The sequence below is a fragment of the Amphibalanus amphitrite genome, unplaced genomic scaffold (genome assembly GCF_019059575.1).
Source record: "Amphibalanus amphitrite isolate SeventyFive unplaced genomic scaffold, NRLGWU_Aamphi_draft 000407F_arrow, whole genome shotgun sequence".
Classification (NCBI taxonomy): Eukaryota; Metazoa; Arthropoda; class Thecostraca; order Balanomorpha; family Balanidae; genus Amphibalanus; species Amphibalanus amphitrite.
Window position 1 is genome coordinate 401056 of NW_024881901.1, and position 25662 is coordinate 426717.

General features: G+C 49.8%; 5 protein-coding genes across 13 annotated transcripts in view; 2 read left to right on the forward strand and 3 right to left on the reverse strand.

Moving 5' to 3' along the window:
* Nucleotides 1–286: 286 nt before the first annotated feature.
* Nucleotides 287–1995, forward strand: LOC122390744. The gene is made up of 2 exons (XM_043383967.1): nucleotides 287–711; nucleotides 1377–1995. Exons 1-2 carry the CDS (start codon nucleotides 483–485, stop codon nucleotides 1853–1855), a joined length of 708 nt encoding a protein of 235 aa, XP_043239902.1. The 5' UTR covers nucleotides 287–482; the 3' UTR covers nucleotides 1856–1995.
* Nucleotides 1996–7078: 5083 nt separating this feature from the next.
* On the reverse strand, nucleotides 7079–8443 carry LOC122390764 (low affinity immunoglobulin epsilon Fc receptor-like). The gene is made up of 2 exons (XM_043384019.1): nucleotides 7804–8443; nucleotides 7079–7089 (listed from the first exon to the last, which is right to left on the reverse strand). Exons 1-2 carry the CDS (start codon nucleotides 8441–8443, stop codon nucleotides 7079–7081), a joined length of 651 nt encoding a protein of 216 aa, XP_043239954.1.
* Nucleotides 8444–11798: 3355 nt separating this feature from the next.
* LOC122390765 (alpha-L-iduronidase-like) lies at nucleotides 11799–16898 on the forward strand. The gene is made up of 12 exons (XM_043384021.1): nucleotides 11799–12190; nucleotides 12389–12526; nucleotides 12747–12931; nucleotides 13433–13528; nucleotides 13742–14012; nucleotides 14338–14544; nucleotides 14699–14824; nucleotides 15110–15207; nucleotides 15499–15626; nucleotides 15824–16023; nucleotides 16353–16471; nucleotides 16777–16898. The coding sequence occupies exons 1-12, from the start codon at nucleotides 12021–12023 to the stop codon at nucleotides 16869–16871; spliced, it is 1833 nt and encodes a 610-aa protein (XP_043239956.1). The 5' UTR covers nucleotides 11799–12020; the 3' UTR covers nucleotides 16872–16898.
* Nucleotides 16899–17027: 129 nt separating this feature from the next.
* Nucleotides 17028–23190, reverse strand: LOC122390745 (adenine DNA glycosylase-like). Of its 2 annotated transcripts, XM_043383969.1 has the most exons (8): nucleotides 23124–23190; nucleotides 22392–22550; nucleotides 21993–22180; nucleotides 20741–20929; nucleotides 19279–19459; nucleotides 18745–18969; nucleotides 18102–18406; nucleotides 17028–17829 (listed from the first exon to the last, which is right to left on the reverse strand). In XM_043383969.1, the coding sequence occupies exons 2-8, from the start codon at nucleotides 22540–22542 to the stop codon at nucleotides 17680–17682; spliced, it is 1389 nt and encodes a 462-aa protein (XP_043239904.1). In that variant the 5' UTR covers nucleotides 22543–22550; nucleotides 23124–23190; the 3' UTR covers nucleotides 17028–17679. The 2 variants fall into 2 exon arrangements, with proteins under 2 accessions (XP_043239904.1, XP_043239903.1); XM_043383968.1 differs by lacking the exon at nucleotides 23124–23190 and having other exon boundaries at nucleotides 22392–22664.
* Nucleotides 23191–23731: 541 nt separating this feature from the next.
* LOC122390746 (oxysterol-binding protein 1-like) overlaps nucleotides 23732–25662 on the reverse strand; it is a 37287-nt gene continuing 35356 nt past the window's right edge. For all 8 annotated transcript variants that reach the window (XM_043383973.1, XM_043383971.1, XM_043383975.1 and 5 more), the window contains 2 exons: nucleotides 25395–25462; nucleotides 23732–25066 (listed from right to left, as the gene is read on the reverse strand). In XM_043383973.1, the coding sequence (XP_043239908.1) occupies nucleotides 24924–25066; nucleotides 25395–25462 (211 nt within the window). In that variant the 3' untranslated portion in view covers nucleotides 23732–24923. The remainder of the gene's footprint in view (nucleotides 25067–25394; nucleotides 25463–25662) is intronic.

Here is a 25662-nt window from a genome sequence, read left to right on the forward strand (position 1 = left end):
CTCCGCAGCCCTGATTTGAACACACATTTGTAACATCTGGCAAACTACGAGCCCGGCAGCCTGTAGGAGGTAACAGTCAACACAACAATGAGCAAACTGAATAGCGGCCGATGTAAGCGTCTCAGCGCAATGTCTGGACATGGCGCCACGGTATTTGTCACTGTTTCTGAAAGGTCACATCGAAAAGCCAATTATTCCTTCGCTCAGGCCCCGGAGACGTCAGCGTCTGCAAAGGGAACGTCCATCATACACACCTATAGGGCAGAAACATCCGCCAGCCGACTAAAAAATGAGGCCGTCATTTCTCTACCTACGCCGAACAGCGCCGCTTGCCATCCCGGAGACGCGCACGGCGACCCGTCAGGTCGCCCACTTAGCACGTCAGTCGCGCTGGGTCTGTCTGTCACCGGCGCGGCCTTATAACACCGCGCGGGGAGTCTGCGTCACCACAGCCTCTGCTCCGCTCTGCTGCCGGCTACAGGATGCTCGCGCTGACCCTGCTCGTGACCGCGCTGGTCGGCCTGGCCTCCGGCCGGCCCAACAACGTGCGCACGAGCGTGGTGGCCTCGCAGACGGACTGGACGCGCGGCGGCTCGTCGCAAGTGTCCCAGGCCCAGGGCCAGGCGGCGGCCAACTCGATCGGCGTGCAGACGGCGCCCGGCTTCAACCAGCGCGACGACCGGGCCGCCAACGCCGCCATCGCGCTCCAGGGTCAGTACAAACGGCACGGGACACTGCAGGCACGTCTCCGTACAGATGTCGGGGTAGGGAGAGGTCCGTGGATATGGGAGGGATAGAGCCAGGTCACTAGTCAGTGCCTACACATGTAGGTATGTCATTTCAAGTCGTTTGGAAACAAGTTTCCATGAAAACGTTCAGGGCGCCCACGTTGTTTTAAAACGGGCTAAAAAGAATATAATAAAATCAAAGCATATTATTCATTCTATTCTTCCTTTATTTTGTGCCCCTCCGGCATTTGTATTGCCATCAACTTAAACGGTCACATTGAAGTTTGGGATCATAATAGCCGGTAGCCGGCCGCCACCGGCTACCGGTGACTGTGCCTGCGGTGGGACAATGGGTGGTCCAGGATGAGGGTGCACTAATACTCATGATGAAAACAAATGTTTATACAATTACATGTATTTCCACAATACAAATAATGCGTCACACAAACAATACACAACTTGCAGGTGCATCAGATTAATGCACAAAGGTATCCAAATGTCCGAGTTTAATTTGTCCAGTTAGTTAAAAAAACTAGTCCGTTTCAAGACGATTAAGTTCATTTTTAACGCACCGTTTGCGTGCAAGCTCACGTTGGTCCCCACGACCCCCCATCACCGACTAATCATCCACGCCGATCCGTGTTGCAGGTGCGTCTGTCGGTAACGGCGACGTCAGCCAGGCGGGCGGCGTGACCAGTGAGACGCAGGGCCGGCTCGGCAACATCGGCACCCTGACCACCTCCGTCAGCAACGGCCGGTTCAACAACGCGGCGGCCACGGCGGCGCTGTCCGGCGGCGCGGCGGCCGCCCAGCAGGTCAGCCAGGCGGGCAACCTGGTGGCCGGCGGCCGGACGGTCGGCCAGCGCGGCGCCAACCTCAACCTGGCCACCGCCGGCTCCGTCAGCACGCAGACGGGCTCCCGCGGCACCGGCGCCTTCGGCAACACGAACGCCGTGCAGACGAACGCCGAGCACGTGGGCCCGCTGCCGGCGGCCGGTCTGCCCGCCGCGCCCGGCGTCATCCTGCAGGGCGTCGGCACGCCGGCCCTCGGCAACCTGCGCACCACGCCGCCGCCGCCGCCCATGCCCATGATGATGATGAGAGGCCGGGGCGGCCACAGGGACTAGACCAGCCGGGCAGCTTAGGTAAACATACCTATAACACATCGGCGGGCTCCAGCTAGACTGATACGCTCAACGACGGAAAGGATCGCGTGCGAGAGATTTACGGTAAACGTAGGTAAATAAAATTTGCTAAGAACATTTGAACGTGCACTAATACAATTTAAGTGTAGCGATCAACTTCAACAAGGAACGAGGCAGCTTGCAACCATGCATGATAGTGTAGAATGATGTTTTGTACGTGAGATCGTCTAATATACCTACCTGTTGGTACCTATATCATCTATCTTTGTCTAGGGGAAGATGAAGAAGGTGCTGTAAGATGACTCCAGAATGCGACAAGCAGAAATGCGCGGGCAGCTTTAGGGAAATACCTAAATAGACAAGTTTAATAAAAAATATAATTTCATTAAAAAAACTTACCTGAAAAAGTTATTATGTAATCTAGTTATTATGTAATCTAGCCGAGGAATGAGCCTGATATGGGACGACACCTGCTGCGACACCTTCTCTGCAACTGCTGTCGTCAGCTCTGCCTTGAGTCCTGGCAGCGCAGCTCGCTGTGCGGAAGAACGCAAGCGCGTCCGATATGCCGCTCTCCGTGAGAGATACGTTTTCGTTCCTTTCGCGTTTGAGACATCTGGGACCGTATTCACGTCGAATTCGTAAGTCGATTTTCTTTCGTAAGTATAATTTGGTATTCACGTCGACACTTCTTTAAGTTTTTATCGACGGAGTTCACGTCAATAAAAAATTTACTTAAAAAGTAGGTCAAACTTAAGAAAATGTTTACGAAAATGATCGACGTGAATATCCTGGGTCCAGCGGCCACAGGTCTCATGATGGAGCTTGGCCGTCGGCTGACGTCAAGCACCGGGGACAAACGGGAAACAGCCTGGCTGGCACAAAGGGTTTCGATCGGTGTGGCCGGGGGCAATGCTGCCTCTGTGCTGGCCACAGCTAATGCCGGGTTCACACTAGATTCTGGACCGGCAAAATTCCGTCTGCCGGGCCGGAAAAATGGCCAATTCCGTGCCGGAAAATTGAAAACTGGTGTGAGCCGGCAAATCTGGCAACTTCTTTTGACCGGTCCGGCAGGTCGGAGAGCCAGATTTTCCGGTCCGGCAAGAAGTTGAAATCATCTCAACTTTTAGCTTGCCGTGTAGCCACCGTTTGTGACATGAAATTAAGGCACGAGGGAAATAATGTTATGTTTCAGCGCTACAGGCCCACGTAGCGGCTTATTAACCCACGCCCTGGTGGGGTTTGGTCACTGATGACGTCACAGGTCAGGTCAAAGATAAAATGTTTCGCCGTTCACGGGTCTTCTAGGGAATGTGCTATAACATCGAGTAAAACACATTTTATCGAAAATCAGCGATAGGGCGTCAGTTGCCTAGTACATACATATGCTGCTATTGGTCACTGATAATACCAGGTCAGGTCACAGGTCAGGTCACCAAGGGTCAGCACATTAACCCTCGCCCGCACATGGGGAGGGGGTACTTTTTCTGCTCTGCACTCAACATTTTTAGAGCTAGAAGGCTGATTTTTCGTATAGCTGCTCCTCTATCCTTTCTTGATGTCCACTGAAAAATTTCAGGTTTCTGTGGTTTTTGGTTTCGGAGATATGACCTTGTTTTTCAGGTCATGTCATGACCCAAATGACCAATTCTCAACATCTTGCGTTGGCTTGTGAGCTTTTGACACCCTGATTTCGGCCTTTTTTGCCAGTCTTACCTCCCACCTATCATGAAACATGTTGTTCGACGATGTACAGATGTCAAGGTCAGGGTCAAGGTCAACCTAGGTCATCTAAAATAATTGCGTTTTAGGCAAGCTGAATTTACCTTTCGTGAAGTTTTTTGACTGCATAGCTTCTCAGATCATGATTTCATGTAATATGGACACATAAACAATCGGTGCACACATCAGTATACCTACACACAGACACATACAGACATACAAACACATATCATTGACCTTGACCTGAAATGACCTCAGCAGCAAAATCCTGGTCGGGTAGTGTGACAAAGAGGTTCTAGCTGGCTTGGCACCAGAAAACGGCATCGTCATCGGTATATGATAAGCAGCGCACTTGATATCCAGCGGTGACCCGAAACAGCAACATTTTTTTAGTTTGACCTGACCTGGAAGGTCAATGACAGACCTGAGAAGGTAAAACTGGGTATCAGGGATGCGGAGCCGGAGCCGGAGTCGGAGCCGGAGCCGCCGGAGCCGGCATATTTTGCCCGGAGCCGGAGCCGGAGCCGGAGCCGTGAAACAATATAGCCCGGAGCCGGAGCCGGAGCCGGAGCCGCCAAAAAAGGGGGCGACTCCGGCTCCTTTTTATTTTTTGAAGAGGAAAAAAAAAATAATTGACCTAGTTCGGTTTGACAGTACAAGGCAGTAAAACATATGGTACTTACGTCATGGGCCATCAAGTGAATGAAAAAATCCGAATATCCCCAGTATCCCACAGTACGCAAACAACTTCCTGTTTGCTCTTCCCCCCCCCCCCCCCACGTCTACTGCATCCCCAGAACATGAGGACCAGTCATCAGGTGACGGCCATTGTTTTCAAACCAGTGCAGTGGACTGCGACTCCCAGCACCGTCTCATCCCACACCCCCCCCCCCCCCCCACCTCTCACCCCCCAATGCAGCCGAGACGGGTGTCAGCTTACGATGGTTCACTGAACTCCGTTTCGCGGCGACTGCGTTTCCAATGCCATCGCTTCCTAGCCCTTTGTTCTGCCAGTTCTCTCCGAGGTGCGTTTGCACGGGGACGCGGTGAGCCGGTCATGGCAAAGAGTAACGCGTATAACCAATCCAATTTTTCTTCCACCCGTATTTAATTGATTGCGTAGGGGATGTACTGAGTCGGAGCCGGAGCCGCCGGAGCCGGAGCCGCCGGAGTCGGAGCCGCCGGAGCCGGACCATTTTACTCGGAGCCGGAGCCGGAGCCGGAGCCGCCATAACATTTCACCCGGAGCCGGAGCCGGAGCCGGAGCCGATTTTTTTCTCCGGAGCCGGAGCCGGAGCCGGAGCCGTCTGAAATTTCCACGGCTCCGCATCCCTGCTGGGTATCATTGGATTCGTCTCTTCCCAAAGAATCTTTTTGGTCTTACCGCGAAGCTCTATCTCCAACAGGAACGAAATGGCGCGGGGGGCGGCAACCCCCCCCCCATGTGCGTTCTAGGATGGGAAAATGGCATGTGCGGGTGACGGTTAACCCAATTTTACTAGGGCTGTGCGTGCGATGCATGTTTTATGGCCAGTTTTTCATTTCCAAATCAATGGTGTTGGTTATAACCAACACATATGGTCATATAACCATCACATATGGTGATGGTCATATAAATATGACCATCAGGAACGGTTTAAGTCACTTCCTGGACCCTGGTGGAGGTCAGGTCAATGTCGCCGGTCCCGTAGCTCAGTTGGTAGAGCGTTGGACTCCGCGTGGTGAGAGCACGCGTTCCCGGTTGTAACAGTCGGGGTTCGAAGCGCGACGGGCGCTCGACATTTATGGGCCTCCTGACAGGTATGGTTGCGGTTGGTGGCAGGCCGTAGCCAGGCGAAGTCAGTGAGGGGACCGGCCGTGCGCGGCTATGTGCGCACGTTAAACTTTGGACTCTAAATTCTGCCATATAGTACCGGAATTGCGCGATCGGAGGGTAGAGGGTAGGGTCACCGCAACAAGCTTCGCTTAGCGGCGGCTCTGTCCTTGTCAATCCTTCCTATCAAAAGGTTCGGACTAAATTTATTAAAAAAAATGTCAGGTCAAAAAAGGTCAAATTTCAAAGTTGATATTTTTGCATAAAATGGGTATCGATTCGATGCAGCTCGTCACGGCGAGTCTAATGGTGGTCTTTGTTTTGCGCTACGTGGTCCAGAATTGCAAAAAAAAATGAGTTTTGAAAATTTTGACGTCATCATTTTTGAAGTTTTTCGCTAACTTGGCCAAAAAAAGAGATATCGATCTGAAATTTGGTGTGTAGATAGAACACGGTAGGTACTATCATATATATTCCGTTTTTTCCCGAAATTAGAAAAAACTTGAATTTTTTGGCTAATATATCCAAAAAATAGTTTTTTTGGGGGTCAAAACTCGAAATTTCAAAAATCCGAGATAACAGTTGCGTAGCCCTGTCAATTATACAGCTTTTATGTCCTTATCATTTTTCTGTATTTTCAAAGCTATAGGCCTGACAGCTCTTCCCGCGAAACCTTTTTTTGGGTCGAAAACGGCAGAACATGACGTCACTCTGACGTCATTTCCGACCAACCTATCATAGCCTCTGGAAAAAATGTTTGGTTACAATGTGTAAAATTGAAGCCCGGGAGGGTACTGAAAGTTTGGTGACGATCGGCGCAGCAGTTCTGGAGATATATCGAAAAGTCTGGAGGGGGGACAATAACAGCCCCCCCCCCCCCACCAGGGCGCGGGTTAAGCACGGTAATAATGTCCACTTTTGGGTTTTTCGTCGGTCAATCAGTCCCCCCGTTCAAAATCCGTGGTGACGCCTCTGTTAAAAAAGAAATGTAAGAAAGTTATAATATAATGCTGCAAACGACCCATCCCTGGTACTGGGCACCGAATTACATCATGATCTGGGCGTTGAGTCACATATTTGTTCAACTCTGGGGTACACTGTGCTGAATTTTGTTCCTTGCATAATGCAACAATTCTTTCACACAAAAAGGACAAGCAGAAAGGAAAAATACAAACAAAATAATGCGCATTCTATCTGCATAGCAAGTTTATTTAGAGATAAAAGCGCATTTGCTTTGAGAGCTCAAAGTCGTCGACTCAAAACTCCGCATCAGCGTCGAGCACGCGTCCACCAAGCATTTACCACCAACTTGCAGAATTGAACATCTTACACCATAGGCGCGGGAACCGGGGGGGGGGGGGGCAGTGGGAGCAGCTTACCTCCCCAACTCTGGGGCCCCCACAACTTTGAGACGGAATACCGTACTTGTTTTGCAAATGTTTTCTTTTTTGGTTAAAAAAAAACCCGATGGATGAAAAATAAGTGGCCTAAAACCGGTGAGAAAACTAGATTTGGGGGTACCCTAGGTTGATCTCTATTATGTGTGCCCCCCCCCCCCCAGTCTGAAAGTAGTTCCCGCGCACGATCCCACAGATCTTGCCGTGCATGGCAAGCAAGGAGGCTCGTTATGCTTCCGGATCGCACGTGTTGCCCGAGCCTACTTCGGCAGCTCACTTCAGTTCTAAGACACGTTGCCAGAACCAGCGGTAAACAGTAAACACACGCATCTCGCACTCATTATCACGCACGTTTAGCTATTGTCCAGTGACATTAGTAATGGCGGCGGAACACCTTCAATTAAGGAGGGGGGGGGGGCACTGCCGACTTTTGGTCCCATTCTTTCCATGCAACGCCCATAGGGCTAATGTTAAATGCCCAAATTAAAGGGAGGCACGGTGCCCCGGTGCCACCCCCCCCGTTCCGCCACCTATGGACATTACAGGTTTTAATTCTTTGTCGCGGGCTTGTCCGCTAATTTCTGGTTCGGTTGAGCAAGTCTCCCTGTGCTCAATCGGAGCACGTTAGCTCTTACCCGGCGTGACTTGTTTTCTGGAGTCTCGAGCTCGACAATGGAGGCACGCTGGCGGACAGGCCTTGTGTCTGTGAGTGACCTACTCTGACCGTAGGTTTGATGTAGTAGGTAGACACGATCATCACGGCTTCGAGGGTAAAGGGCAAAAAAAAGGCACAGCAAAGTCACCGCAGAAAGGATGAACTGACTAACGGAGAAAACCGTCTAACTGACCTGTAAACGTGCACAGCGCACATTTCGTGATTGCCGCGGTGCATAACATTGCTAACGAATTCGTACTCAAAATTCAAAATTGATCAAACTGGCACAATGCATAATGCAGCGAATTACAATTCCTATCATACCACTGATGTTGGTTTTCACCCATGAGGCCGCAGTTCTCATTTTTGTTCATGTTGTTGGGCTGATCTTGTGACCAATTGGTGTAGTCCAGTGGTGAGGCGTCGCTCCACACGAACACCCCGTCGTCGTTAAGACGAACCAGGTCCAGCCACACGTCGGGGGCGCCCAGAGCTTCGATGAACTGACTGGAGTCGAGGCGCACCGACGCCAGACGGGCCCCCCGCTGCTGACTGGCGCACGAGTGGTGCGCCAGGTACCAGGACGTCTTCTGCAGGGTGACGAAATAGCAGCTGTTCTTATGACGACTCCAGCCAAACGGACACTCGCCGTCTTCCGGCGTCCTGGCGGCGGCCGGCGACTCCTGCGCGCAGCACCGGCCCCTCCAGATCTCCTGCAGGATTCTCTGAAGGGCGGCGAGGGTCTCCTGCACGGTCTGCTGCTGCGCTGAGCTCGTGTCTGCCAGGCTCTGGTTTCGCGCTGCGATCAGCTGCCGCTCAATCTCGCCGCGCGCAGCTTCGGCACAGGCCTCCGAGATACCCTTGACGATGTCGACAGCTGCGGGATGACTGAGGGTTGAGTCCGGGGCAGCGGTTGCCGTTCCTTTCAGCACGGTCACACCCGCGGCGCACAGGCACAGGCACATTAGCGGTGTGAGTTGCATGGTCAGACCAGAGTGGTGGCGTCAATGCCTCTGGCAGACAGTGGGCTGTTACAAGGTTTTAAGGCCAGCTCTGCTGGCCATGTGGCTCAGATCATAGGTGCAACTGTTTATTGACATGTGCATTGCCAGCCAAGGAGTTGTTCGGAATGTCCATGGGCGTGTTTAGTTTATTTTGTTGGCGTTCGTGCCGTCTACAGACGTCCACCCAGTCGAGGAATCCGGGGGGGGGGGACGTCCCCCACAAAAAACACCCACGAATGCGGGTGAGTTGTTTTATTTAATTCCAATGCATAATAGGAAACTCCGTGAAACCGAAAATTCCTATACACCGACGAGCAACTTCACCTGAATATGACTCATATGATGAGCAGCACCGGCGCATAAGAAAAATTGAGGCATAGCTCTTAATCGCGTAAACGGAGGTAACTGACCATAAACTGACAAGTAGACAAAGGGTGCTCTACACTTAATACTGTCAGCTTCGCCGTGGTGATGAAGGCGTAAATGCACATCTCATTATATATTTCCAAGACTGATAGATGAAAAACTCGGAAAAGCAATCGACAGCCCTGAACTGATATAGGTGTTTCCAACAATGCCTAGACCAATTTTTGATTTCCTTGCTACTGCTCCGATGTCCCTTTGACACGACACGCGGTATGCGGCAATCGAAAAAGCGTCAAAAATAATGACGGAAACACTTCGGCCATTTTTTAGGTCAGGTCAAAGATCAGGTCACCAGAGGGCATCAGAGGTCAAATTTAGTCCATTTCAACATTTTTGGAAACTGCCAACGGCTACCTCGGGAACTAATAGAGCTACAGCGCCGCAGAAAAGCGCATTCGATAGCCCTTTTACAGACCTTTCTTAGAAATGTTCTCATATTTGACCTCAGGTCAACGGTTTAGCCTCCAAAGGGCAAAAACTCTAAAAATAGCCGTTTTCACGAAAAATGTTGTTCGGTAATAACTTTTGACTCAAGAGAGCCACAACATCACGTTTGCCAGCTGTTCCTCTCGTCGACACGCGTCGTATGAACTATATGTTGACCTTTAAAGGTCATTTTGAAAATTTACCCTCAGGTCAAGGTCATGACCTGACCGGAAAGGGTTATGTTGCATATCAGTCGATCCGTATCGTCGAGCTGAACACATCTGACGTGTTTTCACTGCTGTAGTACGTCTCTATCAAAAGTTATAGCCAAAAAACTGCTGGTGACCGATCATGACCTGAGATGACCTCAGGGGCATACAGAGGGGTCACCGGTGCATTTTTCCGATTCAAGGTGTCATGTTTACCTATGAACGGACGTCTGGGAGCGTTTTGAACGAAATTTGTCAAAAAGAGGCGCATTTCCATTTTCTCCCATTGACTTATAATGGAGAGGTCGCAAAACTGACCTGACCTTAGGTCACAGATATAGAAAATCTGAGATATACATTGCATACACTGTTATTCTTATCAATCGTTGACACTTTCAAAGTGATCGTTTAGTCGGTGTAGCTAAAGCGAGCCTTAAAACTTTTCCGAGGTAAGTTCACTTGACGTGACCTGATGACCTGACCTTGAACGACCCGGGTCTGAAATTTTCACAACACGTGTGGAAAAGATGTCTGAACAGGTGTACCCAAAACGGCGGCGCACAGCGCCGCCGTTTTTTGAGATATTCGCGAAAAACCTGAAGGGGGTATTGTGTATTGTGTATTGTGTATAAAAACGCTCTCCCCAGCACGGCGCGGGTTAAAGGAAATAGTTCACTTTTTAACATGGGTTTTGAACTGGAATAGCAGTTCCGTAGCTTGGGCTGAGACGAGCATAAATCAGGAGCATTTACAGCCCAACGATCACCCTAGGCAAAGATATTCTATTTCTCGTCCCGAAAAAGGTGTATTGCGTTGAGGATGTGTGCCTTGCATATATTCGCATCCAGTATGAAAAGAGCATGGGTCCCGAAAATTCTTCAGAAACTAGTGAAATTATCTACGAGAACTCAAGAGAAATTCTCTTACTGATCAATAAGGACATTCAGCAGCAGCAGATCGCCCAAATGCCGGTGGCCGCGATAATTTCTCTAGTTTCTGAAGAATTTTCGGAACCCATGCTCTTTTCATACTGGATCGCCTGTGCCTTACAGAAACTGAAAAGTTCTTCTTATATCAAAATATAGAAAATAATCTTTTGTTATAAATAGGTTTTATTTTCTTTGCTGATCATTTTGAACATAAAAAATCATAAATCCATTGCAAAAAAAATAATTTCGTGAAAGTGAACTATTTCCTTTAAGGGGGCTGCGGAGTTGATTGATCGACTCCGACTCCATCTCCAACAGCGGGCAGGCCTCTTAAAACCCGAAGCACGGTAAAATAATTCGTGATCATGAGCCTTTTCCTTTTGACTGAGCGTTAAAACGTTTCTTGCCCACTGGCGGATGCAGAAAGACGGTCTTGGACGCATGCGGGGGGGGGGGGGGGGGGGCATAACCCCAAAAATTTTCTCCAATTTCTAAAAACTCCTATGATTTCAATTCCTTACGCGCACTGCTGAGCGGTTTAAACAAACTCAGACTTATAAGAAAAAGCTATACGGTTGAAAGTAACACATATGTTTAGAGGCAAAGCTAGTTGACTTGGTGATCAGACCTTAGATGTTCTGGTATCAAACTTGTTACACAGGCTGTAAAATTTATGTGTTTTGGAGCTGTTTTGCCCAGTGATTTTGCCAATTTTCGCGGCGCCGCCAACTCCCACTCGAGTGGAAAAGACGTTGTGAGTTGTGCATAATAAAGCACCCTCACACGCAGATATGTGTGCATTACATATCAGATTGGAGGCATATGTGAACAATTATACCCTGTCAAAAGTCAAGAGGCTTTGCCCTTAACCGTGTCATATTGAATCGAACTTCGGACGTGTACCTACTGTGTAGGAATTCGATCCATTAGACAGACAATGCAACGGCCTGAAAAAGTATCGGCGACAATACCATACTTATGAGTTTAGTTAGTCTGGGGGGGGGGGGGGGGGGGGGCAACCGAAAATCCGTGGCGACGCCCCTGGTCACTGTTGCTTGATAAAATGTGGGTACGAAAAGTAGGCGTAATAAGTAGACATAAATTACACGGGTCTTTGCTATAGATGAGTTGATTGTTACGCTGCTTTTAACGTTTCAGCGATGAGTGCTAAGAGGTCCAGACCCCCTGCTGTGTAAACACGCCGTGTTTAGCTCAAGCTGGGGAGGGGAGGAGTGAGAGAGGGCGGGATGCCAGGCCTCGTGATCATACAGCGGAAGGCAGGCTAGCTGAGGGGAGTGTGGCTATTCGCTCAGCAAAGAGAGTGCGATCGCACGGTCAGCAGAGACTTGACGAGACGTGTGACTAAACGTGCAAGTTAGAGGAGCATCGCTGGCAAAACGGTCGCTGGCGAAACAAGGCGAAACGGTGACGACATCCAGCAAGTGCATCTCCTTTTTAATATTTTCAGCAAGCACCCCTATCCGTGTGCCGGTGAAGACAGTATTGAGCCAACTGTGTGTCAGAGTGGCGATCACCCCGAGTCTCCGGTGTCGTCGCTGATCGCCGATGTCGCCTCTCCGTCTCTGTCTGACGGTGTGGTCAGTGTTGACGGCGTGGTCAGTTCTGACGACCCTGGCCGGGCCCGGGGTCGGAGCACAGGCCGTCGCTGATGTCCAGGTGGACGCTGGTCAACCTGTTGGCCCCCTACCCCACTTCTGGACGTCCACTGGCTTCTGGTAAGTGCAGAAAATACTCGTAGTCGAGACGATAAAGTATCCGTAAACGGGAAGGTCTTTGTGTCGGTGTTTGTTTGTTTGTTTGTTTTTGAAGTCCGTGTTAATTCGATTTATCAGTTCATACAGATCTGCGCATAGGTAGGTATAAGTTAAACCAATAGTCATGCGATATAAAACACTATAATAAACCTTTTTCAGCCCTGGAATGCCACATCAGGACCCAATAAAGCTGACCGGTCGTGACGTCATCACGAGCCTGTCGCTGATTGGTGGCCTGCCGTGGAGGGGTTTACAGCAGGTGCGGGTCCACTGGCTACTGGACCTCGTGAAACCAGGGTGAGGAGACCAGAATCAATTTGTCTATGGTATCAGTTATAAAATTGCATCCGCTATAAATAACCGTCGGGGCAGTTTCAAATAGCCATCCATTTGATTTCGTAATAAATAAATGGAGCAAGAATTGAGACCGCTGACATGGTCAAATTACAATCAAATCCAGCAATTGAAAACGAGTCGCTGATTAAAATATATCCAACTTTCTATCTTTCTGAGGAAGTGCTGGAAGCCAGACATATAACTTCACTCATCTGGACACGTTTCTGGACGCCCTGGTGTCAAATGGACTGAGGCCAGGGTTCGAGCTAATGGGCAACCCAGGCGGACAGTTCACCGACTTCCTCAGCGAAGACCAGCAGCGGAGATGGACCCAGCTCGTTCGCGCTATGGCCGAGCGTTATGCAGGTGGGTTCAAGCCGTCCAAGCTATGCATTCAGTTGCTTTACTGCTTACAATATTCACACATTATATTAAAATTTATACTACGTGAATGTAAAGCATCAGCCGCTCAACACCGCACCGAACGGGCGCGCCCAGAATCCAGGTTCATGTAATGCGGTACAGCATACTTTCAGGCGTTCACCACTAGCGCCATCTATGGACTGTAAGGTAAGCATAAGTACCCAACCAACCGCCAGCAAAGGAAGCAAATCGATGGATGTGTTTGTTGTGTAAGTAGGTACCTACTCAAATCCCAGGTCAGATATGACAAGAGACATACTTGATTTGGAACAATAATGCAAACGTGCCAACTCGAACGTACCAACAAGAATGCGGATATTCATCAGTAGCCCTGGTTAGTAGGTACCGTTTACAGCATCGCAAATCTTTTATTGCTGTTTTTCTATTGGCTCATTGATAAAAGCGCTCACTGACAAGATCATGTGGCTGGCCCATGAAGCACAGGGCGCTACGGCATAGACGAGGTCCGACAATGGAACTTCGAAACTTGGAACGAGCCCGACCATCACGATTTCGACACGCTCAACATTACCGTGCCAGGTATGATGATGAAAACTAGGCCTTTCAGTACTAAGCTAAAATACCTGTACTAAGCCAAATTAGGGCAATAGCAATATTGATAAACTAAGGACAAGGTAAAGAAAAGTAGTATCCGGTAACAAACAAGCGAGTTTGTGGAGGGCGAACAACGCAGATTTTTGGCCGTCATGAAGCACAGCCTTTCTTCATCTTCACAACCCCCATTTTCGGCAGGGTACCTGAACTATTTCTGGGCGAGCCGGCGCGGACTGCGCGCTGCCGACGGCCGGCTGAGGCTGGGCGGACCGGGCGGCTCGTGCCGACCTCCCCACTTCAGCACCCTGTGCTGGGCGCTGCTGAGGCACGCCGCCCCACAGCTCGACTTCCTCTCGTTTCACCGGAAAGGCGAGCAGGAGGTGCGCTCCATCCTCTCTGCCGAGGTGCAGACGCTGCGAGAGCTGCGAGCCAGGTTCCCCGAGGTGCAACAGCTGCCCGTGTTTAACGAGTGAGGACCGTCAGCACTGGTATCGTCACTGCTGCTATGTGCTAATGCCAATTGGAAGATGTCTTCTTCACTTCAGAAGCCTAAGTTTTCAAAGATGAGCTTCCTAGGTGCCTTTGAAAAATGCTCTCCGGCAAACGGCACTTTCGGAACCTGTATTATCTGACGAAGACAATCAGAATCAAACATACTTTAGCAGAAAACTAGTCACATATCCAGGTAATACCACATAATATCACTGATTCTTCTATCAATACACTCAGCGTGTATGTCGCGGTTGGGAACGCGTCCATGCCCTTCCAGGTCTCTCCATCTCTCCCTCCCACAGCGAGGCCGACCCGGAGAAGGGCTGGTGGCGGGCCCGGCCGTGGCGAGCCGACGTCACCTACGCGGCTATGATAGCGTCCAACATCATCAGACACCAGCAGTGGCGCACCGCCACCGGCAACAAGTACAACTACAGCCTGCTGAGCAACGACAACGCCTTCCTCAACTACCACCCTCACTACTTCCAGCAGAGGACTCTGTTCGCCAGGTATTGGGCGAAAAGGATCGGTAACCTTTATCCCTTTTGTGTGTGTAAAACGAGTGTGTACCAATCTGTAGCTTATCTAAGACCTAACAAATGTTTGAGATTGTTGCAGGCCACGATTCCCAGAGTCAGGGGGTGATGGCAGGCGGATTTTTAGGTTTCAGATGAACCGGACATCAGACAGACACCCAGAGTATGTCCTGAAGCCGAGCTTCTCAGTTATGGCACTGCTGGCCCAACTGGGCTCTCGGCAGCTGTGGTTCGCCGCCAAACACATGCCCAGGTAAAAGCTAGCTGCACCAAGTCACATCTGGCAGGCAGAAAAATAACATCGGTTGCACGAAAAGCTTCATGAAGAAAAGTAACATTTTGAGGTAAACAGGAGTAGTGCTGTTGGACAACAAACAACTCAGAATTTTGATGACTCAGAAACAAGGGAAACATTGATAAAAACTAGTCGATGCGGTAGTGCGTCGTCAGCCGATTCCAGAATTCAATGTAACGAGATGTTTGTTGCCACGATCCACAGTTCACTATACGTGCTGCCATCTATTGGTGACCGGAACAGATCACTGACGGTCCTGCTCACCCGGGGAGACTCAGCCGAGGAGCCAGGGGCAGACACCACGGTCCATGTGCACATCAATAACTTCACCATGCCGACAGGTAAGCATAGCGAGCAGGGTACGCATGCTACTGAAAAGGGTAAATGGAACGAAATAGATTCGAGATGAGGTCTTTGGAACAGGTGCTGAACGTTTATATCAGACAACTGTGTCGAGATGAGCTCTGTTGAGCTTGCCCATAAATTAATAATAGGAAAAGAAGTCAGGGTTTGAGGAACAAACGGCAAAGTTTGACGCGCTTGGCATTTGAGACGATCAGAAATGCCATCTTGCGTGCGTACTTTATCCTGTCGTCACGTCGCGACCCGTGAGCCTCTGTCGACCGTTCCAGATCAGCAGTGGTACTACACCGTATACACCATGGACAACCGCTTGACCAGCCCGTATCACATATGGGTGCGGCAGGGCAGCCCCGTGTTCCCCAACAGGACACAGATGGAGGAGATGAGACAGGCACAGGTATGAGAGCCAATCAACAACAGTGCGTAACAAACGGTGCTTGTGAGATGGAAAAGGATGCTTGCCGGCTCCTGTCATGGCATCTATGTTTTAAAACAGTGTATGGTGCGTTACACGAACACCTCGATCACCTACAAAACAGCGCCGTCAGTTCAGAACATTTTCACATTCTTCCTTGACCCCAGCCTCCCCCTCAGGGCGCTCGTCGCATGGGTCCACCATTGCCGCTCCTCTCCGGCCGCCTGTCTGTGAAGCTGCGCCTGCCACTGCCGTCTGTCACTCTGGTACACGTCTGTGGCACCGGCGACCAACCGGGACCCGTCACTGGACTGAGGGTGCAGCCAGTCACACGCGGAGAGGTGCTGATCGTCTGGGATGACCGACTGGTCGACACCAGGTGGGTAAGAGAACAGATGGATAGATTTAGATAGCTCCAGTGCGAGGAACGGAACGATGGAGGACGAAACCAGCAGAGAATGATTGAGCGATGGCAGGCCAATCATTGGACGTTGAAGGACAACGAATAACTTAACTCCGAACAATGGCGAAAAAACGCGAGAACGTAAAACAAACACCATCGAAGAATCAAGCCCACTGATGCAATCTTGTCAGTCGACAATACTGACGGAAGCAATCATAACGTAGCACTACGATATGAACTACTTTTGTCTGGTCTCGTTGACTTCATACCGAGACCTATCTCAAATGGTCCCACTCGACCGACAGGTGCATTCTAACGTACGAGGTGTTCTTCCGAGCCGAGAACGAGTCTAACGAGAAGTTTCGTCGAATCAACCCATTGGATACGATTTTCAACTTATTCCAATGGTCCCCAGATACGCCAGGTAAGTCGGGCAAGTGAAGTTAGTGGTCGCTGGTCTAAGCATAAATGCTTTCCGAAAATCTACACAAGGACCTAAACGAGGAAGTCATCCCATAGTAACTATTCAACATACATGTTCTCTATATCACCCGAAGCATCCATGATGAAACGTCAGTTATGCATGATGATGTGTTGAATTGGAAGTCAGCTAAAAAGTATCTTATTGAACTGACGACATAGCTGCTGCTAGTCGCTCTCGTTGTTCGATTATTATCAGTGCTCCTATCATGGATATCATCTCCTGATTACATCCCACGCTATTTTCAGCAGAGGGTCCTGAGCCGACACGAGGCCAGTACAAAGCACGAGCGGTAGACTACGCCGGCGCCACCGGTCCCTTCTCACCGACAGTTGTCTACTGAACGGAGGAGGACCTGCGACGCCCACGATCTGCCGACTTGTCCACCCAGCGCAAAATGTCACGTCGCCAATCCCAGCGTCATTAAATTGTCAGTCATCACTGAAAACGCCTGTCAGAGTGAAACGTGCTTACAGATGAACACGATAAAGTCACTGTGTGAAATTGTAACAACTATATTGCGTGCTGTCATGAGCCAACGGGAGACACGAGCTTGTAAAAGACCTACAAAATGTACTGCTACATGGCAAATACCACAGCTTATCATCGGGTATGTTTGTTTTGTGCTGAATAATCAGCAACAGGCAATCGGCAAGGCAATGACACAGGAACTCCCAATGAGAATGGCACAAAAGTCTTTCTGACTCGTTTCGTATCCCCATTCAATGCTATCTGCGATGGCTTTCAGGTACTCGACATGGTTACCTCACCTCTAAAAAATGATAGAACATTAGGAGTTATGAGTATGGAAAATTCACTAAAACTCGGCAAAAGATCTACAAACGACGTCACTCAAAACACGAGGCACGAAAACTATCCATTATCCACCCTATCTGGAATAGGAACCCAACATAGCTTGTCTTGAGTAGCTTCACACTCCGACGTGCCGGTTAACGGTAAGGCACGTCCCACCAACAGCTGCCCCGCCCCGCCGAGCTACTCTCTCCACGCATTATGGCAAAACGTCAATACCGTTGAGCCCCATTGGCCGCTCTCAGAGGCACACCAGTGTCTCGCAGCAGCATACCATAGGCACTGACCTCCAAGAGAGTCTCTGCCTTCTCAGCAGGAGGCACCGACACCTCGACTGACTAGTTCTGTTCCGCCTCTTCTGTGCGCCGGCGGCGGGTCGCCGGACCGAAAAACGATGTGAGTGACGCCTGCCGCTTACCGTCAGACTTCTGTGTAGTCCGGGCAGGAGCGCGCTTCGGTGTCGGCTCAGCCTCGAATAGCTTCAGAATCTGGCGAAAGAATTAGGAAGGGTAAGAGAAGAGAGGGTTGAGCTAGACGGTCACATTAAATACAAAGAGAATAGCTAGAATTAGCGATAGGTTTGCGAGAAGGCTAGGAATAGGAATACGGCTTAAACAAAACGGCAGCCAGGACAAGAGCTGTGGACCGAATTCACAATGAAAACGAAACATTACGAGCAAGCACCAGCAGTCTTATTTCAACCAAACACGCAATAAATCTAATCAAAACAACACACACTCATTAAATTCGCTGCAGTTACCTTTCTGACCGGAGTGGGGATGCCGGCCTGAAGCAGATCCTCTCGGGACACCCAGCGGGCGGTCTGGTAGCCCTCGGGCACCGGCGGCTCCTCCGTTTCCCTGCTCAGCGGGGCGGAGCGCGCCCGGTACACTCGGCGAATGTGACTGAATATGTGGGTGATGTCCCCCACGGGTTGGAGCGGGCCGGCCGGCGGGGCCAGAGGGCCGCTCAGCAGGCGGCGGAGGGCTGAGTCCACGGCAGAGTCTGAGGGCTCCTCCTCTGAGAGTTGGACAGAGGGAAACTCCCACAGTGACGCCAGTAGACCTGGTGGAGCGACACAGCGTGTTAATCAAAGAACTACGCAGGATGGTCATGGTGGAATCGGACGGCGATGGTGTGCAAATAGTGACAGACGCTTTTAAATCAGTACCAAGCTCAACAAATATTTATCTAAAACATCAAACATAGAGCCAAACTAGCCCGCATTAGTATTGAGTCAAAAGATTAGTGCTAAACCAATTGTAGGATGACTCCAACAGCAACGGATGAAATGGTACTGCATTGAGGATGATGTGCTACATTTTCATCATCCAAAAGTGCCTACGAGCAAAACACAGTTTTATTTCTGAAATAAGCAGTGAGCAGTAAGCAGCGCCACCTACCTGACTCGGGCCGCTGGCAGAGCAGGAAGCGGCGCCGGTCCCTGTGCAGCACACAGGTGGCCACCTGTTCGGCGCGCGGCGCTGCCTTCCGCGGCTTGCGGGGGAAGTTGAGCACTCCCCGCTCCGTCTCCCAGAGGTCGGTAGGAAGGCAGAGCGGGCACGGTGAGCCGCACTCCTCAATGTCCGCGACCGGCGCCGAGACGGCCGAGGTGGACTTCACGGGTCCTACGGCGGAACAGTGCCCATGATTGGAAGACGTTTGAGCAACGTGATGACATTTCAGATGTATTCACTAATAAACAGTTAAAACTTAGTACAGTCGGCGGTACGCGCCAATAAAAAAACATATATGTACAAAACTTCCGTAAAATGCGAGTAGTTCCACGGTATCAGACGAAATTTTCGACATAGTCAGCGGCTCGTGAATCCACAAAACAGCCAACAGCTTACAAAGTTACACAAAGGGCAACTGAATCTACACCAAGTTCGATTACGTTCCCAGTCCACCGAAATCCGTCCGTCTCGGTCACTCACCGTTACGCTGGCCGGTCAGCCTGTACGCGGCACACTGCGGCCGGACCGGGCACGTGCGGCAGGCAGGCTCCCGTGGAGTACACACGGTCGCCCCCAGCTCCATCAGGGCCTGGTTAAAGTCGCCAGGCCGGTCCGGATCCACCAGCTGACCGGCCGTCTTCCAGAGCCAGTCGGTCACCGGCTGCCGAGGCATGATACGGGACTGGTCAACAAACAAACAAAGCTAGCGAACAAACAGCAAACCCACCAGCTACCAACGGGTAAAATTTGCTCAGTGGCGACATCTACGATAAGAAATTCATCCAAATAAGTCTTCATCGAATATTTGCAGAAAGAATAAATATGTTAACCCTCGCCCATGTAGGGGGGGGGGGTTGGTGCAACCCCCCCCTGAGGTTTTTCGGAAATTTTTCGGAAATAGTGCAAAAACGGCGGCGCGCAGCGCCGCCAAATTTTGCGTACCTTATGGGGCAAACCTTGCGCATCTTTTGATAAAAAAAATTTGACCGGGTCATGTCAGGTCACGGAGTTATGACGTCACAAAGGGAACAGCCTCCGGCCGGATTTTCACAAACTGAGTGCCAACGCCCGAGGTTTCCTGCCGGTGGTACGGAGATCGGTTGATGGATCGTGATGAAACTTCCCATGCATGTTGGGGCAAGTATTGGCTATCATATGGTATAAGAAACTTGACCGGGTCAGGTCAGGTCACGGAGCTATGACGTCACAAGAGGAACAGCGTCCGGTACTATTTTTGAAAAGCGCCCGAACCACTATTTTGCTAATTCTTGTCACCTCAATGGGAATATGCAGCAATATTAGCTTCTATAGGGAGCAAATGGACCTCCCAAATCCAAAAATACAATCAGATTTCAAAAATTTAACTTTTGATTTTTCGAATTTCTGCCCCCGACTGTGACCTTGCCGACTTCCGGCGCTCCCAACGCGCCATTTCTAGAGCTAGGGAAACGAAATACATACCAAACGATAGAGAATTGATCAAGGAACACGATAGTGAAGGTTTCAAGTCGATATCTCCCACCGTTTTGCCGCAATCGCCGCGGAAAGTTGAAAAAAAGTCTATTTTTCCGAAAATTTGACCTTTGACCGGTCAAAAGTAGGTCAAATGTTGACCTAGGACCAAAAAATATACCACCAATCGCGAGATCTCGGCGAGAGCAATCCGTTGGTCTTTTCCGCTAAGCTCTACGACGCTCCGTTTTCAAACGCCAAGGGGGGGGGGTCGCACCAACCCCCCCTGCATGGGCGAAGGTGGCAGATCGCCGTTTACGGGCGAGATAATCTACGTTGGTTCTACGTTGGTTCTGTCAAAAATCAGGTCTATATCGCCATTTGCCATTGAGGGACGACGTCCTTGTTGCCGATAAGTTCCGACAATAAGCTCAAGATTAATAACGACTTTCACCAGTTATCCGCTTAGCGACTCCGTCGCTAAACCCACCTTGGAGTCGGAGGCGGCTCCGACGGCCCGAACTCTGGCCAGCACGCGCACCACGTTACCGTCAACGACGGGCGTCCGCTGGCCGAACGCAATGGACGCCACCGCGCCGGCCGTGTACCGACCGACTCCGGGCAGTCGGAGCAGAGCCTCGGCCGAGTCCGGCACCCGGCCCTCCAGGTCGGTACACACCTGAGTGCAGAGGTCAGGGAGAGTGAGTAAAGGAACAGGAGGTTGATGGAGGGATAAATGACAGCTTTTACTGCTCATAGCTCACCTACTCCATAGGGTGTACTCCATACACCACTTCAACATTATTCATTAGAAGCAAACTGAGACCAGGAAGATGCCAGGCTAGACCATGGCAAATCAGCTAAGTGAGCAAACATTAAAGGAAGGGTGCCACCTTCCGAAATTTTTGTTCTATGAATCTATTTTACTTATTTGAATTTTTAGACGTGGTTAGCGCGTCCACAATATACAAAAAAACCGAAACATTGCATTTAATACATTGGCCAAAAAAAAGATCGTTGTTTATATCACCACAACTCAAGGTCGTTTGATGTGGCAGCTAGGACGGCTGGCATATCCTGTTGTCATGGCAACATATCATTCTGCCATTTGCATTGATGGCGCAACTGAGACAAAAAGATGAACAAATAAAAAGGAAGAAGATAACATGATTTGAACTAAGTTGTAGGTAACCAAGTAGGTAACTGTTGGCCATATTTGCCAACAGTTAAAGAACATCAAATAAGTCGAGTAAAGGTTTTTCCTTTACAATGCTTAAGAGATCTATGGAACCCTTCACCCTTCATGCAACTTACTAGAAAAACTTCCCAATTAAAATTTTAAAACTTAAGTGTATACCATAAAGAAAAAATATACCCTTTCAAAATGATAAAACATGCTTCAAAAGTATAACTTTTATACATACCTTTGCTGATTTCATGTTTTATAAAATACCCTTAACACGACGAGGAAATAGTGCTGAAGATTTTTGCCTGCCCGAATGCTGGCAGCAAAACTCGCAAATGATAACTTCACGTGCGGATTCAATGCTGACCGTCTCGAGCATAGGTAAGTGAAGCCGGTTTTTAGGTTCATGTGAGGCTAATCTTGTAAAAACTGCGTTGTGTCCAAAAGGTGGCACCCTTCCTTTAACTCAACTGAACCCACAACTTCTGCTCTGCATCTAGGTACATAAATGGACCAAAAATGCACAATAAAAAGTAAGCATGCCTATTCAAATTACCTTTTGAGCTCCTTCATGAAGTCTCCTGGCTCTGGAGTAGTAGCCCAGTCCTGACCAGACCTTCAGAACTTCGTCCAGGTCAGCAGTGGCCAAGGCCTCAACTGTTGGCCACTTCTTTATCCATTTATTGAAGTACTCCACCACAGTGGCAACCTGGGTCTGCTGAAGCATGATTTCTGAGACCCAAACTGAAATAATAGCTCAGTATTAGAATATAGGCAATAGACATCAGTTAAAACCTGACCTAGCTAGGAGACACATAAAATAATTATTGGCATGATTGTGCAACATACTTAGCTAATGAGTGCATAACTGCATGGTGCAGTGGCTAAACCACAACTTCACAAAGCTGTGTTATGCCAAAATGAAACAGCAGAACACCTGAATTCAGTAACTTACCAGCATATGCTTTCTTATTGCTATCTGCTTCCTTGGCTGCAATGTCCCTCCATGGCAGGGATCTATGATTTTGATCATACCATTTCAGAAGGCTCTGCTGGAACTGTAGAATCTCTGAAGCTGATGCATCATGTATCCTTGGCATTTTCATCCTGAAAACTAAATCATGCATTTTTCAATGCATGTGAAAAGTGGTCTCATAGCAAAAGGCAAGCAAGTTCAGTTAACCGATATATTCTGTATTTATAGTACTAAATGCAATACACACACTGCCAAGCTCAGGGCATCCCAGAAGTCTTGAAGCCATAGTGTTACTACTTGCTCGTGGACCTTATTAGCAAGTTAGCAACTGGATAAAAGCAGCTGGCTGGCCAGCTGATGACGTATGATAGCTATGGCGTTTATTTATATAAGCACGGTAGTAGATGGAAATGACAAGTAAATGGCAGTCAGGAAAATTAATAAATAGATATTACACCATTTTTATCTAGCAAGTAACAAGCTCCGTTAGTGCCACCAAACGGCACCAGCCGGCAAATAATCCAGAAATTGGTACAGCCCACTCGCCTGCGTACAGATAAAAAAAATAAAAGCTGGTTATTAATAGACTACATGAATTGGAATCGAATCAAAGTTTCTGATGAATGCAATTTGTGCCAGGTTGATACCTCACAATACTGTGTCCATTCAAAGGAATGAAATGGACTGTTTCCAAGTGCCCGAATAGCTGACCTTTATTTTCAAAACGGATGTGTGAGAACACAAGATTACTTTATGAGAAGGGTATATTACTGCCTTGATGAGAACAAATAAATAATCCGCTTTATTTACGCGCGCGCTCTCCTCTGCAAATTAGTCCGAAATTGAGACTATGGCGCCATATTTGGCTTTCTTCTAAAACGAACAACGCAACTAAATCAACAGCGTCTGACAATACCCTATTTTTCTTTGTTAATCACGAAATCATGTTGCATAGATAGCATGTTGTTATATCGAATGATGATTATGCATTTTTGATTTTACGAAGAATGGATAATCTTTTTTCAGAATCTGTTATGCACTTTTATGGGGGGCGGAGGGAAGACTTCATTCATTCATTGCCTTGCGTCACCCTTCAGATTTTTCATAACTCTATCCAAAATTGCCGTCCTGTGTGAAAGATTCGTTATCTTGCAAACGTTGACACGCTTCGGCCCATTGTCAGCACAGTTCAGGAAGATCAGCTCCGTTCCGTTGTCTGTTGATGCACACATTTTGAGGTTGCTCACTTGATGTCGTTGAAACATTTTTAAATTTTTTAAACTCTGTATAGCGCAATAAAACCCATGCGAAACGCTTGCTGTCACCCAGGTGAATATATTTGGAGCCGGTCACACACACAAGCCGACCGAAAATGCATCCGAGGTGCAGGCGCGGCGGCGGCGGCCGTCGGCTGCTACGCTCTCCTCGCGTCTCCGGAGTTGCGCCGGCTACCGAAGCAGCGATTTATTGTCTACGGTAGCGTTATACACCATCTGGCGGGCGGGCAGGCGCGCCGCCGCACGCGGCTCCGTCACGCCTACTGTCGTCTCATAAATACAGATTATATACCATAAACCCCGTAGCCTAGAGGAATGCCGCCGGCGCCAGCCGGCACATTCCGTCATCACAATCACCGATAGTTTCTATGGGACTGGGCCAGCCGGCCGGCCGACCTATTGACATCACAATCGCCCCGGTCCGCAGCGCAGTCACAGTCCAACTCCGAGTTCGCCGCACAGTCCAACTCCGAGTTCGCCGCCATCACTGAGTGACGGCGACAGTCAGCCCTGAACAGACCAGTCTGCCTCAGTCACTGTCCTGAACAGATCAGTCCGCCTCAGTCACTGTCCTGAACAGACCAGTCTCGCGTCAGTCACCGCCCTGTGCCGTACTGCGTCTGACTTTCCGCTTTCAGCGAGCTCATCGTCCATCAGCGGGCTTCCTCCGTCAAACTACGATGCATGGGTAATGGGTACTCTGCGTCTGTCTCTGTGTGCATATCCTGTCTCTTGTCTCTAAATTTTCAGTCTGTCTGAGCATCCTACATCAGTCTTCACAACATAATTCAGTCAGTCTGTCTTCCCTGGTCAGTCAGCCATTCTGTCCTTCCCTAAGTCAGTGTGTCTCTCTTTCAGCGTCTATCTGTCCCTCCCCCTCAGTCTCTATCCCTGGCTCCGTCGACAGAAGCCGCATCCCCCCGGCCCTCTCTCTATCGCGGGCCTCCTCCCGACCACAGACACAGTGATCGGGTCGGCCGCACGCCACATCACACCGGAATCGGGCTAGCCTCACTCAATAACAGACCGTATACTGGGGCGGGCGCGGCCCGCGTCCGGCCGCCACTGTCTCCAGCGCGGCGCGGCGGCCGCCCCGACACGGGACGCCGACCGTCGGCGGGCCCGCGCCGCCGCGACTGACGCCGCCACTGCTGAGCACTCACCGACACCGCAGAAAGACAGGCCGGCGACGGCGGCGACGGGCCATCACAACTCACACGACCGCGGCGGCCGCCTAGAAAATGTCCGGGCAGCGCGACCAGTCCTGCTTCTCGCGGGCCGTCCAGTACTCGCCCGTGTATATGTGCACGTACTGGCTGGTGTACGGGTCGTGGTCCTTACGGAACCAGATCGGCTGGTGGCCCGTGTACTCGACACCTGCACAGGGAGAAAAACAAATGTGTCAGCACTGCAGTTGCGAAAATTAAATCACATTTTGCTCAGCCACAGATAAAGTCTGAAAACGATTGCTTCTTATTCAACATACATGTAAAATGATAAGTGTTTAATGAGCATTCCGAAACCAGAATGTCTGATTGCACCCGCCACTACAGCCCGAACAAACCAATTTTCCATGCGAAATTATTATACTGTGAGATTTATGCATAATGAAGCCATAATACACAACGGTGACGACAAAGACGCACCGGTTCTGAGGGGTCCCCAGCTGCTCACCCCGCACTGCCAGTGCCTAGTGCCTACTCACCTTCCTCTGCTGCCGCCTCGGCCTCGGCCTCCCGCTTCCGTCGGACGGCCCTCTGCTTCTCCTCCAGTCTGCGGGCAATATCACAAGTCAGATGTCGGGAAGATCAAGGATGCAGGTCAGATATCGGGGATACATAACCATCACATCGAGATACCAGTCTTAGCCATCTCACCGAGAGTCAAGAACAGTTAAGTTTTAACTAGCAATAAGAGCATCGCGGACGAACCTAATCGATTACTGTACGGCCACTGCGAAATAAGAGTACCTG